This window comes from Lepisma saccharinum, assembly GCF_977018435.1.
Source record: "Lepisma saccharinum chromosome 15 unlocalized genomic scaffold, izLepSacc3.1 SUPER_15_unloc_1, whole genome shotgun sequence".
Classification (NCBI taxonomy): domain Eukaryota; kingdom Metazoa; phylum Arthropoda; class Insecta; order Zygentoma; family Lepismatidae; genus Lepisma; species Lepisma saccharinum.
In genome coordinates, this window is record NW_028142892.1 from 1,764,581 (window position 1) to 1,780,240 (window position 15,660).

At 39.6% G+C, this 15,660-nt stretch overlaps 1 protein-coding gene across 1 annotated transcript in view; it reads right to left on the bottom strand.

Annotated features, from left to right (window-relative positions):
• LOC145982228 (uncharacterized) overlaps positions 1-6,925 on the bottom strand; it is a 254,366-nt gene extending 247,441 nt beyond the window's left edge. The window contains exons 1-3 of the mRNA XM_083115798.1: positions 6,848-6,925; positions 4,962-5,477; positions 3,808-3,966 (exon numbers count right to left, since the gene is read on the bottom strand). Of these exons, the coding sequence (XP_082971924.1) occupies positions 3,808-3,966; positions 4,962-5,455 (653 nt within the window). The 5' untranslated portion in view covers positions 5,456-5,477; positions 6,848-6,925. The remainder of the gene's footprint in view (positions 1-3,807; positions 3,967-4,961; positions 5,478-6,847) is intronic.
• Between the last annotated feature and the right edge of the window lie 8,735 nt (positions 6,926-15,660).

The window sequence follows — 15,660 nt, forward strand, 5'->3', positions numbered from 1 at the left end:
ACTAATTGTAAGTTTCCGTGGCGGATTTCCCAAGTTTTATGACATTAACATGTTGTTCCACTTTCGAACGTAACATGATTCCAACGGAGCTCAGATGCACGGTCCGCTTCTAACAAATGCTACGGCCAGACTGTTCCACGCATGCGCGTAAAAGATTGTGCGCAGGTAGAGGATAGTCGACAGGTCAGTATCCTACCCAGTTCTTTGTTATCGACTTGACCTGAAACGAATAAGAAAATCCAATCTGGAAACGTTATTGCCGTACCTCGTATATCCGTTGTTGACTTGTAGTTAGATTTTATATTTGAGTGGAGCACAATAGTGATGCACAGGACCATTGGCGGGAGTGTTTTATGATACGTAGTATTTCCATACATGTAAGTATGTATTTCTAAAATCTGTTATAAGTATATGAAGTAGGTGTGTCCAGACTACCGTAAACCTATTTGTGATTTATTTTTCCCCTTGGAAAATAAAATAACGAAGGTGAGATTGTGAGGTGTATTTTTGTTTGTTTTCATCACATTCGAACGAAATGCACTAGATTCAGAATTCCTCCTACTGTAATGTCTTAGTCAAAATAACTTGATTTCTTTTTTTGTTACTTAAAAAAGAACGTAATCGCTATAAAACCAGAGAAATTTTGAGCATTAATGGGTAAAAACGATAATATTCTATGGAGCACAATTGTGATCCGTGTAGTAGTGTTAACTGTACTCATGTTGCGGTATTATAACAACACTAATTACACCTATCGGTTCATCACTTTTATCACCTTGTCAATCTACATAGAAGTGAATATAAATCCTTCTTGAAAATGACTTTTCTGCCCGCATGAAAGCAAATACTGACTTTCACGGCAGACAGAGAGGTGCCGCATTCCTACGGCATGGATATCTTCTCGATAACATTATGTTGATCGGAGTTGGCTCCATTCATTGCAGTGTTTCTCAGTGTGTTTATCGAAGAGAAATTTGACGAATCCTCGACTTGGAGAGCTACCAAATGCGCTATGCGTTTGAGTTGAGGTGTTACGTATGTTCCAATTCGCCGACAAGCGGTGCCATTCCATCCGCTACACGGGCACGCGCTCGACCAACACAATGCCCAAATGGAGGGATTGTTCTTGGTCGGCAAATGCCATGTGGCAGTAGCCCCTTCTACAGAGCATTCCCTGACATTCGCTACGAAACTCGGCGGCAAGCGGCCCGGCGTCACCGCTTGTCTTTCCCGGTGAACGGGTCCGCGACAGTCGCACGCTACAGTCTGTTTTTTTTCGTTTTCCCTGCCTTCGCTCTCTTTCCCTTTCTGTTGACGTTGCAGACTGACGCCAGTATAGTCTTCCCTCGGAAGTTATGTTGTGTCGCGTCCGTGTGTTGAAGATTGTGGCTTAATATGACACCACAAAAGTTTACATTACAACAAAGGATTTATCTTGTCGAGTGTTACTTCCGAAAGAGGAATTGTGGAGAAGTGCGACGACGTTTTGCAACGAAATTTCCTGGTGTTCCCGTTCCACATAGGACCACTATATTAAACCTCGTAAAAAAGTTTAGAGTAACAGGGTCAGTTCTGAATAAAAGTGTAAAGAAAAATGGGGAAATCTAAAAAATAAAGTATACAAAGACAATCCGCACACCATTCGTGAGTTAAAAGAGAATATTGTACGAGAAATCGGGAGAATTACAGTAGACGAACTTGCACGTGTAAATGCCAATTTCCTTCGGAGATGCCAGAAATGTGTTGCAGCAGAGGGACATCATTTTCAACACCTTCTGTAGTCAAGGTTAGTACACAATATGAAAACTGTAATTTTAATAGCCGACTCTACCGACTGTCGCGGACCCCGTTTACCGGGAAAGACAAGCGCTGATGCCCGGCCGCTTGCTGCCGAGTCTCGTAGCGAATGTCAGGGAATGTTGTGTAGTTCGCTGCACTTCTTGACACTAGTTGTAGTTCATGTGTATCCCGGTGTCAGGCACTGAAAGGAAATGACGTTCAACCAAGTAGACGGATAGGGGTGTTCAAGTTCAGAAGATTCAACAAATGCCTGTCTGCTGCTTTAAACGTTCATTTGATTATAGTTAGCACGCTCCACGTGACAATACACCACACATTACACAGCTCCAGAACGTAATACAAACGGTGCAGACAGCAAATTCACAACTTGGCACCAAATCAAAGAAGAAGACGAGTCGGTGTTGCACCGTGTAACCAATTACACACGCGAATGCAGAGAGAGTCAAAAAGCGCAGGGAACTACAGAGCGTCTCAACCTTAAAAGTCAGTATGGAAGTAAATGGAGTACTTCCCTCTCTCTCTAATACATGAGTTTTGCCAATAGCTCTGTCCTTCTCTACCACCGCTGCGTTGCCAGATGTTACAAAATTTACTAAATGTAAAAGTCATAAATTTGAAACAGTGAAATCATAATCCTGTAGAGTATTTTATGCTCTATTTAATGACGGCATTATATAACCTGTCATAAATTAATGTGATTTGAAATTGCATAATTATGCAATTTAGCAAAACGCTTAATTTTTTTGAAGTAAATACTTCAAAAGCCATAAATATCAAACCGCTTGAACAATTTCGCCAGTTTTTTTCTATCGGATCTATGGTGTTTGTAGATATGATATTCTTTGCCTGAGTGAATTATTTGCTTAGAGAGTTATATACTGTGTATATATATACATTGGACCGTAACACGAAAAAGTTGGTTAGCAAGAAACTTTTCGGTTTGTCGCGATACACGTGCAGACCAAGCGAGAAAAGTGTTGACCATTGTTGGAAGTTATTTTTAGAATGCATTGTTACTCCACCACACCTTTATTTATTGCACAATCGTAGTTTGTTTACGCGGGCTGTCTCGCGTATCAAATTCATTGCGCGCCACCGAGGTTACAATTCAGTTGCAGGCAGGTGTCCCGGTTCGTAGGAAGTGCAGTGTGCTGTGTGATGATTGTGGGTTGCATGTAAGTTATATATTTCGTTTAATAATGGATAGAGAAGCTGGAAAAGACGCATAATAGTTATGCCCGTGCTAAATCACTTTTTAAAGTCAATGAATATCAGCAAGGCGGTTAAGACAACGGCTGATGTTACGGAGTGTTCTGAACGTCTTGTATACAGAATACGAAAGGAAGAAACCTAAGGTTCTCTCAGAACACCGGCAAAAAAGAAGTCGAAAAGAATGGGGAAAGAGAATAATGTCAGAACGAAAGAATACAATGGAACTGGGTCCATCAAGAGAAACTGAAGATTTTTTGGAGGATGTGACGTCATTGCCAGACGAGGACAGTACTTACGCTTAAAGGTACGTGAGCTGAACACACTTTGTTATTACTTTATTTTGCGTAAAAAAATATCTTAATGTTTGTTTTTGCATTTAATTAATTCTGTTTATATAAAGGATACAGCATTCAACGAAAGAAGCAGTTGCGTGTATTACACATATAATGCAAATGTAAAATAATAAATAGTTACGTCGAAATATAAACATTTACATGCAAATCTTGAGGTAACTATCGTTTTTCCCAAAATACATCAAATACATAGATTTTGAAGATTTCCTATACGATATTAAGGAAGTAAATTTGTCGGAATCATTAGCGATTAACAGCGACTCTATGCGCCTCCGTTTGTTGATCTGGCAACGCTGCGCTCCATTTAACCCATACTGACTTTTAAGGTTGAGACGCTCTATAGCATGTAGAAATTAACTGGACTGTGACCAGACTGTCTTACTGCACTTCCGAAATCTTACATTTCCTTGGTTTTTCAAACAGTATTCAGAAATCTACGTACACAGTGGTAGGGCTCCCAATCGCCGGCATGTTGGAGGCTGCTATGTAGGACCGGGGCCTCGCCAGGGTGACGGCGAACGTGGCCTTCATTGAAGGCTCATCGAAGCAGGGGAAAGCCTTGCGGGCGTCCGTTGGTTCGAACTGCGTCACAGCCATCCACCTACGAAAACGAACTTCAGTAAATTCCATGTAAAATAGGGTTTCTTCTAGTAAGCATGTAAACAATTAGGAATTTACTACAATTGTAGCAATAATAGTTATCTCCTGTGTGTTAGAAATGAGGCACCTAGAGTTCACACCGTACCAATACATAGCAGTCAAATTGTCAGGAAATGCAAAAAAATGTAGGTAGAAAACCTTACATGAACGAAAGTAATTATTTTCAAGTATTTCATTTAGTTCTTATTCAACTAAACCACAGGTAATTATTGATTGGATATGGCGGATTCTGTTACAAAAATAAGGATTTAATGGATATTGATTCCAAATTTAACTGTCTACAGTGTGAATGTTTGCAATGGGTGTTTATGGCAAAAAAATAATTTGTATGCTTGTTTAGAACTTGGTTTCTTTTTTAAATAAACAGAACATTATATCAGATGTAATGATAATGTTATAGTCCACGTGATTGCTTCCTTGACGTCCAAGAACTGAAAAAAGCCGCCGCAACGGACGTGGGTGGGGTTAAACAGCGGGCGAGTTATTTTCGTCCAATCACACTCAACCTTCAGCCAATGGGCGCAGCTGTCATTCTGCTCGTCTACTCCACGTGGAGTCTGTCACATGACTGCGGATACACTGTTGCCGTACTTTGCAACTTCAATGTGGAGACTGTGGGAAGGTGCTTGTGGGAGGAGGGACAAGGCGTAGAGTAGATGTGTGGCTACATTGTGCGTTGAATGTGATTGTTGCAGCTGGTGTGCGCGCTCCGTGAACATCAAAGCGAGCCGGTCGTTAACGTAGCTAGCGCGTCGACTATACTGCTTACCTTGATTTTTTATTTTGGTGTTTTAACGACTCTTTTTCTGCTACTTTTGGCTAATCGCGACGATGAGGATTAGTGATGCGTTACTCACAAAGAACACCCAAGCCGGGATTCCAATCGTAGCGCGCTGTGCTAACCACTACTCTTCGGAGGTCGACTGTACTGCTTACCTCTCCTCTCCATTCTCCATATAAGAGCTCCTGTAGAAACCGTGCATGTCGTCATTCAGTTTCCCAGCAAAGCTGATGTTCATCTGATACTTGTGGCCACACATCAGACGCTCGTTCAGGGCGACCACGTAGAACTGACTCTTCTTGATGTACAGGTGCTGCCGTATGGGAATCTTCCTCTGGTCCATGCACGGATGAACAGATACGGTGTCCTCGCGTATCGCCAGATCCAGAACGTGCAGGGTGATGTTGGACGTGGGCTGTGTAACGTTGAAAGTTATGCTCTCTTCGCCGGCGAAGGTGAAGTTCCCAGGTTGTAGAAAGGGCAGAAGCTTTACGTGGTAAGATATTGGCTTGATGGCGTCTGGCAGACGAACATCTAGCATATTGTTGACCGCAGGGCTTGTTTCATTGTTGCAGGGCTTCAAACAGTGGATGTACACAGCGACAATTCCGAGAAAGGGGACCAGTAGATGCTGAGGGCTTACGGGCATTGTTGACAATCAGAAGAGAATTCTGCAAGACAACAATGACATCTAGTTACTGAAAACAATCTTTACAGCGCTATCCTGGTTATTCTAAAAGTTGAAGTCCACTTTATGTACAGATGGGTTAATCGGGAATGGACGTACAGTTTAAAGTGGGATCAGGCCCTAACCTAATCATACTTTGGTGAAGGGTGAAGTAATATAAACATGAAAAAACCGTACATGCTCTAAAATACTCGGATAGTGATTAAACATGTCTACAATAACACAACATAAAACATTTAAATACTATAGTTGTTCCATAAATAAATTCAAAACTTAAGTTTTCCTTCATGCGTTAAATTTTTCTCTTGTTTTTCCTAAAAAAACCTCTTTCATGCAATATGATAAATTCAAAACAATATGATAAATTCAAAACGTTTTGAATTCTAAACCCTCTGTTAATAAGTATAAATAGATTAAAACATTTTAAACAAGTACGTATTTATAAGATATTTTGTTAGGATTAGGCAAACAAGAGTGTAAAAGTACAGATTAATATATTTAACATCTTCCAACTATTTTATATTGAAATTTATATACGCACCTATAACTAGACTAAGGTTTCCCTGTTGTTACAGTTTTTACGAGTAGAAATCAATCACAATATAATTTGATTGAATTAATAATTGTTTCATATTTTATCTATTTTGCTTATCTAATTCTACGTACTAATTCTATGATCTATATATATTTATATTTGCAGAACTGTATTAGAAATAAATAACACAAACAAGATATTCTGCGTTAATATTGAAGTGAATAATGTTTTCCAAAAGTAGACAATAATTAAAATTTAAATTGCTTTATTACCACTCATTAGCTTTTCATTACACTGTCTTGCCTCAAGATAATATAATGGTATGTTACACACGGAATGGGATTTATACCAAATGCTGAAATTTGGTGGTTGCATCAGCATATTCTTGGTTGCATTTCAGTCAGCATTTAAGTGAATAAATACAGTTTTGTGCAGAGTTGGATTACGGGGTTTTATGAAGAATTATTCATTTTGAAATAAATACCTGTCCGTTGGTAAAAGTTTATTTATGAAAACACAATCATTGCCTTACCTTTGACTTAATTTTTTTTTTTTCCAGTTTCGTTGATTTCTCAAGTACCATATGTAGACTTTTGAAAACAACACAGCCTCATGTGAAAAGTTTCTCATGTATTATTGTGAACAACATTGAGTACTACATAAAACTACGATCTCTTACGTTAATATTAGTAAACACTAGCTTTTTATTTTGTCAATGTTATATTACTAAGAAAAATATATGCTTTCGATTATTTCCAAATATAAGCCCGTAAGAACCGTGTTCCATATTTTTAAATATATTCATATGAATTTCATACCATTTATCCTCGTTTCTTAACAATACACCACGGTACACTGCTGCTACCTCTGTACAGTTGACCCCAAGGTAACTTAATATTGACCCAATAATAATAATAATCTTGAATTGGTCATTACTATCCTGATGTAGGAAACGTACTTACTGAAAATCTAGTTACAGAACATCTGATCACAGATATCTATTTCCAGAAAGGAAAAAAAAGAAAACTTTCTTTAGAGCATTTGGTCAGTTTTGAATAGTATACCTAGAATAGAAATATCTGACTGACCTCATCTCTTGGTAAGAATTTTATATCTAGGGCTCTGTGCCAGCCCTTTGTGATGGGCCTCACAACAGAAGAGTAGAATGATTTGTGAACTATTAATGTTAGTGAATAGTCTACCTCACCCTTGATTTTGTTTCGGTAAATGTCCTGCAATTAACCAAGCACTATAAATATTAATGTAATTACAGTATTTTTTCAGATGCATTATATTATATATAACGGTGTTCGGTAACCATTTGTGTTCAATCTTCTTCCACACTCGAGTAATAATAGTTTCATTTTCATACACGAACAAAATATTTCTCGAATTGTTCATAATTTCCTTCCCCTAACATCCACATCAAGCAGCAATTCAATTAAATTTTCCTTAAGTCCCCACGGTCGCTACTTAGCCGTGATATTAATCTGTGATATGGTCTTCAAAAAGGATACGCCACGTCTGTGAGAAAAGTTGATTCCAAAGTTACTAGCGCCGCCAAACGGATGGCTTGAACAAGTCAGTCACAAAGCCCTTGCATGCACAAGTATTGCTCGGCAAATTGTATCTCTTTCTCTCTCTCTCTATCTAGCCTTCTTAAACCCGAAGGTTCATGGCTGCAGCAACACAGGCCTCCAATCTGTCCCTATCTTGAACAAGATCTATATACTCTTTTCCATCCCTACCGATTTCTTTTAGGTCCACCTCAACGTTGTCCCTCCATCTTCGTCTTGGCCTTCCTACAGGTCTGTTACCATCGGCAAATTGTCCATGACTATATTAATGAATTTTTCTCTTGCATTTTAGTTATTATTAAGCATGATGGTACAAGGGCTGTTAGGAACTTGTTAAGCGTTTTGTTTCAATTTTTGAAGTTCGTTGCGAAAAACGAAGATGATAAACTTGATGATGGACAATTTGCATGGTAATAATAATTCATCCCACTCTACAACTACTTGGAAAAATATGTGCATAATATCCGTTTATATAGTTTCAATTTTTTTTATATATAGTTCTTATGAGCATTATCACTGCTACTAGTGCTCAGTTTGAAAAGAATAGTTAAATTCCCGTTTCTTTTAATTTTTCTTCGCCTTCCTCCTACTAGTAAACCAGTTACCGTTCTTAGCCTTCGATTGACTCTCCCCTTGTACAGTGGGATCCATGAGTATTGCTCAGCAATTGTCCATGACTATTTTCGTTTGTTTTTATCTTCATCCTACGTATTTTTAAGGGCTGTATTTTTACGTATACTGGTTCAGAGGTTGTAAGCAAAGTGTTTGGTATTTTGCGTCAGTTCTTGAAGCTCTCATTGCATAAAACAAAGGGAGTAAACGTGGTTGTGGTCAATTTGCTTGGTAATGCTTATGGATCCCACTGTACACACGATAATCTCTTCACAATCACAAGCTTATTAGAGGTATAGTCTAATGTTCTATCACCTACTAAGAAATTACAATCGGCTGGGCAACTTCGAATTATTCTATATTTATCTCTGTAACAGGTAGAACTTATCACAGCTCTTGAACAACCCACCAACTAGGGATTAACCGTGAAGTAAGAAGCGCTTGGCAACATTGCAGCACAACATCCGACGTGCTTCCTGCTCAAGTGGGCTTCGTAGTTTCCATGGAAGTTGCTTAATTTCGCTGGATCCTTCGGGTGGAAAATAGATTAACGAGACAATTGTTTTGTAAGGAAGAAGCTTCTAGGATCTGAGCCTGAGGTTTAATGGTTTCTAGGAATTCCTGTGCATCTTCCTAACAAGATTGGAGAGGATTACGCAGCCAGACTCACCTTATCAGAAGTTGGCAACTGTCGAGTCTAGGCAATAACCGAACTTTCGGTCCTTTATTCAATAAAAGTTGAAGAGTAGGTGCACTGACAGCAACAGAACATGCATCTAAGAAGTGATGATTTGCTGCTCTTGAAACGTAATTGTGCTCTACACAACAGAGTTTGTATTGATAAAAGTGTACCATGTTGATTATACTGACTAATATGCTTAAGAATACGTATTAATAATATGCTTCGAGAGATCTGCCTCGTCGATGTTGTTCCTACTCCACTAATATGGTTGACAATCTAAAACTATTTTGTAGCTGGATATGAACGTTACATACAATAATGTTATGCAAATGTGGCTGAGTTTGATATCAACCTATTATTTTACCTATGAGTGGCCATTTCTAATCACATTCAATAACATTTTCAAACATAGTTCTCTACTGTGCACTTTTCATTGAATTTTGACGTCGTGGTGAATTTACATTGCTTCAAACGAAATATTTTTACTTCATAATTTAATTCTATAATTTAAGAAATAGTGAATAGCTATTACCAATTTTTTATATAAATATATGAACACAATTTTATACAGTACTTTGTTCAGAATATGATTTCATTAATTTTGGATGCTTGCAAGTATGCAATCCACTTTAAACTGTAGGTCCGGTCCGGATTAGTCTATCTGTGCATAAAGTGGACTTTAAACCAAATTCAAACAAACAAACAAAAGCAAGAACAATCCATGAAGTCAAGAAAATTCAGATCAATTGCTTAATTAGAAGCACCAATGTCCTATAAACTTGTAGTAAACCGTACACAAACTATTATTTTACCCGACACGGGGCACCTTGAAGAGCGGGGCCTAGGTCAAGTGCCCCAGTTGCCCCTCCTTAGGGGCAATTACCCTATTGGTGGGGGATTCTGCACGAAACAACTGTATTATCCTTTCCGAGACCATGCACGTAGTTCCACTGAGTTATTGGAGAAGAGGGGGAGGCATATTCAAACGATATAGTAATACACGAATCTCGTATGCACGTACAGTCAACGGCAAAGATAATGGTAGGCAAATTGTCCGCCACTATTTTCATTACTTTTTTTTTCTACATCCTGTGTTGTTTTAAGAAATGAAATTATGTTGGTTCGAAGCAGACATTGTTCTCTGCTTATTGACGTCATAATTTCAATTCATTGTAATCACATTGTGTAACTGAGACCGAATGAAAATGATTGTGGACAATTCGCCTACTGTTTCTTTCGCCGTTGGGTGTACACTGGCCTCAACAAGTACTCCGGCAGTTTGCTACTCTATACAGCATATTTGCAGAAGATACAATGCAATATACGCTGTATAAAACACACCTTATTACTAACTTCGTTCACCCTGTACGTTACACATACAAATATCCCAAGTACTAGAGGCATGTCCCTCTTTCCATCCGAGTGTACCGTACCGCAGATGCGGTTTACTGTTTTATCCCCATAAAACGTAATATAAAAATAACATATGTGCGTAACATTTGAACTTTACATTACGAAGTATCTGCATTCGTACACTGTTGATTTTAAAGAAAAACTTATTTTCTTTTTCAAATCGTTATCATTCCTCGACTGTGCATTGTAATCAAGGGGTCCCGGGTTCGGATCCCACCTTAAACTGTAGGTACAGTTCCGATTAGCCTTACTGTGCATAAAGTGGGCTTAAAACACCAAAGCAATCAATTCAATCATTCCGCGACTGCATATGAACCAACTCTGACTTCACTTCCTATGCTTAAAGATAGAAAATTTGCAAGAAGAAATAACGATCCTGTATTACTATTATAGGCAGAATCAAAACCGATCACGCTGCCATCTAGGGTTTTATCGGTCACTGAAGTATTCGGGAGATATCGCTTCCCATCTCACAGAAGGTAAACTTCTCTCATGCGCGTTTCACTGTGCCACGGAGGCGCATACGAGTATGCAGGGAATGACCCATACATACTTGATGAGCGCCACACGCTGGCCGCCGTTGCTTCCCTAGATTGCTCCCAGGTATTCATAAATGAGAGTGGATGAGCGCCAGAGGCTCCTGTGTAGGAGCATTAAGGAAATAGTTGCCACCGCAAATAAATTACCCTAGGAATCAAAACTGGGTCACCACGACATACCAACCTGACCACTGGTCGTTTACCTGTATGTGTGTGTGTGTTTGTTCCAGCATAACTCTCGAACGCCTGGACCGATTTCAACCAAACTTGGAACACGTATCACTTGCAATCTCGAAATAAATACTCTGGGCGTAAGACACCCCTGACAACCCTAGGGGTGGGGATGGGAGGGGTGACATGTAAAAAAATCGAAAACGACCGATATTAGTGTGGACTTCACAGTTTTCGGGGTCGCTAACATGAATAGTGACTCTCACAATGCCGTTCAACTCTGAGACACCCCTGGCACCCCTAGGGGTGGGGGTGGAGGGGGTGACATGTAAAAATAATCGAAAACGACCGATATTATTGTGGAATCAACAGTTTTCGGGGTCGCTAACATGAATAGTGACTCTCACAATGACGTTCAACTCTAAGACACCCCTGGCACCCCTAGAGGTGGGGGTGGGAAGGGGGTGACGTAAAAATAATCGAAGACGACCGCCCGACCCTGTGGCCGAGTGGTTAGCACATCGCGCTGCGACGCCAAGGGTCCCGGGTTCGAATTCCGGTCGGGTATGGTTGTTTGTGAATGTCCATTTTCATCCATTTCATCATTTCATCACTCATCCCCATCTTCGCAAATTAGCCAAGAGGCACAAAACGCGAAGTAAAATAAACTAAATCAATCAATCAATCGAAGACGACCGATATTAGTGTGGAATCCATAGTTTTCGGGGTTGCTAAGATGAATAGTGACACTCCCAATGACGTTCAATTGATTTATTCTTGCTCTTGGAGATGGAACTAAAAATGTTGTTCATAAATTGTTGTTATATTTATATTATATTGAATTTGTAAAAGATATTACTGTATAATTTGTATAATGTACTTATACTTTTAAATACCTGTAAATAAAATTAGTTACATTTTACGCTATAGTTAGAATTCATTAAACATCCTGGCAACGCCGGGTAATCATCTAGTAATTTGAATAAAGAACGGTGTTGTGCATAAGTTAAATTAACTGGATTCTGTGGTCTTACACCCAACGGCAAACTAAATAATAAATGGTATGATAATTCTCCACCACTATTTTCGTACAATCTGTTTTCCACAATGTGGTGATCATGAATTCAAATAACAACCAACATCTACTTCACACGGGAGAGTCAAATGAAATCCTTAATTTGTTTGTTCTTATACAGGGTGTATCATAAGTAATGCCGCAAACTGACGCTGTTGAAAGTACACGATAAGACAGAGAATTCCCTGACATTCGCTACGAAACTCGGTGGCAAGCGGCCCAGCATCAGTGCTTGTCTTTCCCGGTGAACGGGTCCGTGACAATTAGTAGAGTCGGCCATTAAAATTACAGTTTTCATATTGTGTACTAACCTTGACTACAGAAGGTGTTGAAAATGATGTCCCTTTGCTATAACACATTCCTGGCATCTCCGAAGGAAATTGGCATTTACACGTGCAACTTCGTCTACTGTAATTCTCCCGATTTCTCGTACAATACTCTCTTTTAACTCACAGATGGTGTGCGGATTGTCTTTGTATACTTTATTTTTTAGATTTCCCCATTTTTCTTTACACTTTTATTCAGAACTGACCCTGTTACTCTAAAATGTTTTTCGAGGTTTAATATAGTGGTCCTATGTGGAACGGGAACACCAGGAAATTTCGTTGCAAAACGTCGTCGCACTTCTCCACAATTCCTCTTTCCGAAGTAACACTCGACAAGATAAATCCTTTGTTGTAATGTAAACTTTTGTGGTGCCATATTAAGCCACAATCTTCAACACACGGACACGACACAACACAACTTCCGAGGGAGGATTATACTGGCGTCAGTCTGCAACGTCAACAGAAAGGGAAAGAGAGCGAAGGCAGGGAGAGCGAAAAAAACAGACTGTAGCGTGCGACTGTCGCGGACCCGTTCACCGGGAAAGACAAGCGCTGATGCCGGGCCGCTTGTCGCAGAGTCTCGTAGCGAATGTCAGGGAATGCTCTAGAAGCAAAAAAGTCTCGGTAAACATGGGTCTGCAAACGAGCTATTTTCGAGATAATTGAGAATGTGTGTTTACAAGCCGTCCTGACTTCATTGTTTGTAAACGTCGTCCTAGTTGGTAAAATGTAATAATTTGCGAATGTGTGGGTACAAGCCGTCACTGATTGCATTTTGTAAACACCGAGTGCTTTACTCCTTACGCGTTTCGAGGTTTGCTCTTCGTTTACAAGACAGAACGTTTCCGAGAGGTGGCGTTGTAATCAAACAGAACATTTCCGAGAGGTGGCGTTGTAATCAAACAGAACATTTCCGAGAGGTGGCGCTGTAATCAAACACGATGGATACAATGAGTACACAGTCTAATCGTACTGTGGGAGTCACGTCAGTTGTGCTGTACTGCGTAGTGAAAATGGAACCTTACAATGGAATCGGATGCAAGAACGACACTTTGAACACCTCCTTTAACAGGTACGAGTGTACAGTAATTGTAACATGTAACACACTAACGAAGTACTGTATTGCTTGTTAATGTAAGTAGAATGTTCAATAATAGCAACGAGATCTCCAATGACTTTTCTTACTGTATTATTAGCATTTTATCAACTAGGATGACGTTTACAAAGAATGAAGTCAGTGGCGGCTTGTAACCACATATTCACAATTATCTCTAAAACGGCTCGTTTGCAGACCCATGTTTACTGAGACTTTTTTGGCTTCTATTATCGTGTACCCTCAACTGTGTTAGTTTGCGCTATTACTTATGATACACCCTGTATACTAGATTTCTGTACGTAGAGTTCCACACGTTTTCTGCATTTTAGCACAGACCTATTGCTGATCTACATATATTTTCAATTTTGAATTAGTGCTTGTATAGCTTAAGAAAAATAAGTCTTTGGGATCCACGTGCAGTCACTTATGAGACAATGCGAAGGCCTTTCCACCCATCTGCCTGCGAACTGAGGCCATTGTCCAACTTTCTCCTCCATTATAGTGGAACCACAAGCAAAGAAATCTGCGCAGACCCGCGACTCCTGTGCACCGTACTCCTGCGAGGAGGGGAGGGGGAGAGTGGATCATGCTTCCTTATGGCCCGAGCGGAACGGAAGAAGGGACTTTTCGTCCAAAGTTTCTTCCTTGTGGTCGCTCTATAGTAAACTTGCTGGTTTGGTACGCATACACAGAGATATTGAATTTTCATTTGCCGAGAAATTTCTGTAAGTTTAAGGCTGACAGGGGGCAAGAAACACTCCTCTTCCCTAGCGCAAGTTGGTATGGGAGGCGTCATCTTTAAAATAACAAAAATGGCGTTTTGAAGCTCACTTGATTAGTTACTTTGTTTGTTAAAATTAGGGTGTGTTTCAGCACCCTCACTTGATTAGTGTTGCAGTCTTGAGGTCGTTTTGTAAATAACAGTTGATACCTAATTTAAATTTAGGCTGTATACAGTCTGCCGTACAATTTATATTGGACTCTAAGGTTTTAATGTGAATCGTGTAATGGAATAGAAAATAATGATAATAGTGATGGACAATTTGCCTACTATTATCTTTGCCGTTGATGTATACTCTGGTTGTTACTAGTGAATCTTTGTTTTGCATCAAAGGAATATTAAGGTTGTACAGTGGGTTCCATAAGTATTGCTCAGCAAATTGTCCATGACTATTTTCGTTGGTTTTTATCCTCATCCTGCGTATTCTTAAGGACTGTAATTTTGCGTATACTGGTTCAGAGGTTGTAAGCAGATTGTTTGGTGTTTTGTGTCAATTCTTGAAGCTGTCATTGGATAAAACAAATGGAGTAAACGTGGTGATGGACAATTTGCGTGGTAATACTTATGGATCCCACTGTACCCATGGTCTGTAATACGTAGCTCTGCGACTGTTAATGTCACAGGCCCAATTGTCAGTAAGGGTCTCCTCGATGGCGCAGTGGTAGCGTCGTCGCCTTGTAATCAAGGGGTCCCGGGTGCGTATTTCACAAATGCACATGGGATTCGCAACCGGAGAGTTATCAATCAGTCAACAGCCAGGAGGGAAAATGACGTCATGTCCAACTTGTCACCACCCACTTATTTTTCAGACCCTCGCGACTAGAGAGAGACATCGCAGCGCAGAACTTGAATCACTCTTTTCTTTCCAACGCACAATGTGCTCCTTTTCTTTTGATTATGTGCGGCCTTTGTAACATATCGATGAAAAAGAATTGATCTTAAATACCTTCTGTACAAAACACAAAATAATACTTTGGAGTTCCATTCGAAAGTTTGCAGAAAGTTTGTGAGATTTGTTCTTTTCCTGAGTTTCTTTTAATTTTTACTCCTGTTGATTTCTAATTCGCACAAATTTAACATTTTAAATTACTTGCGGAAAAGGTGAATTAATTTTCTTGCTGTTTTAACGTTAATTACCATTCGGCACACTTTATTTACCTTATTTATATGTATACAACTATGTATTTACATTGATTGATTTTATTGTACTTCGCGTTTTGTGCCTCTTGGCTAATTTGCGAAGATGGGGATGAGTGATGAAATGATGAAATTGATGAATGGACATGCACAAACAACCATGCCCGAGCGAGATTCGAACCCGGGACCATTGGCGTCGCAGCGCGATGTGCTAACCACTCA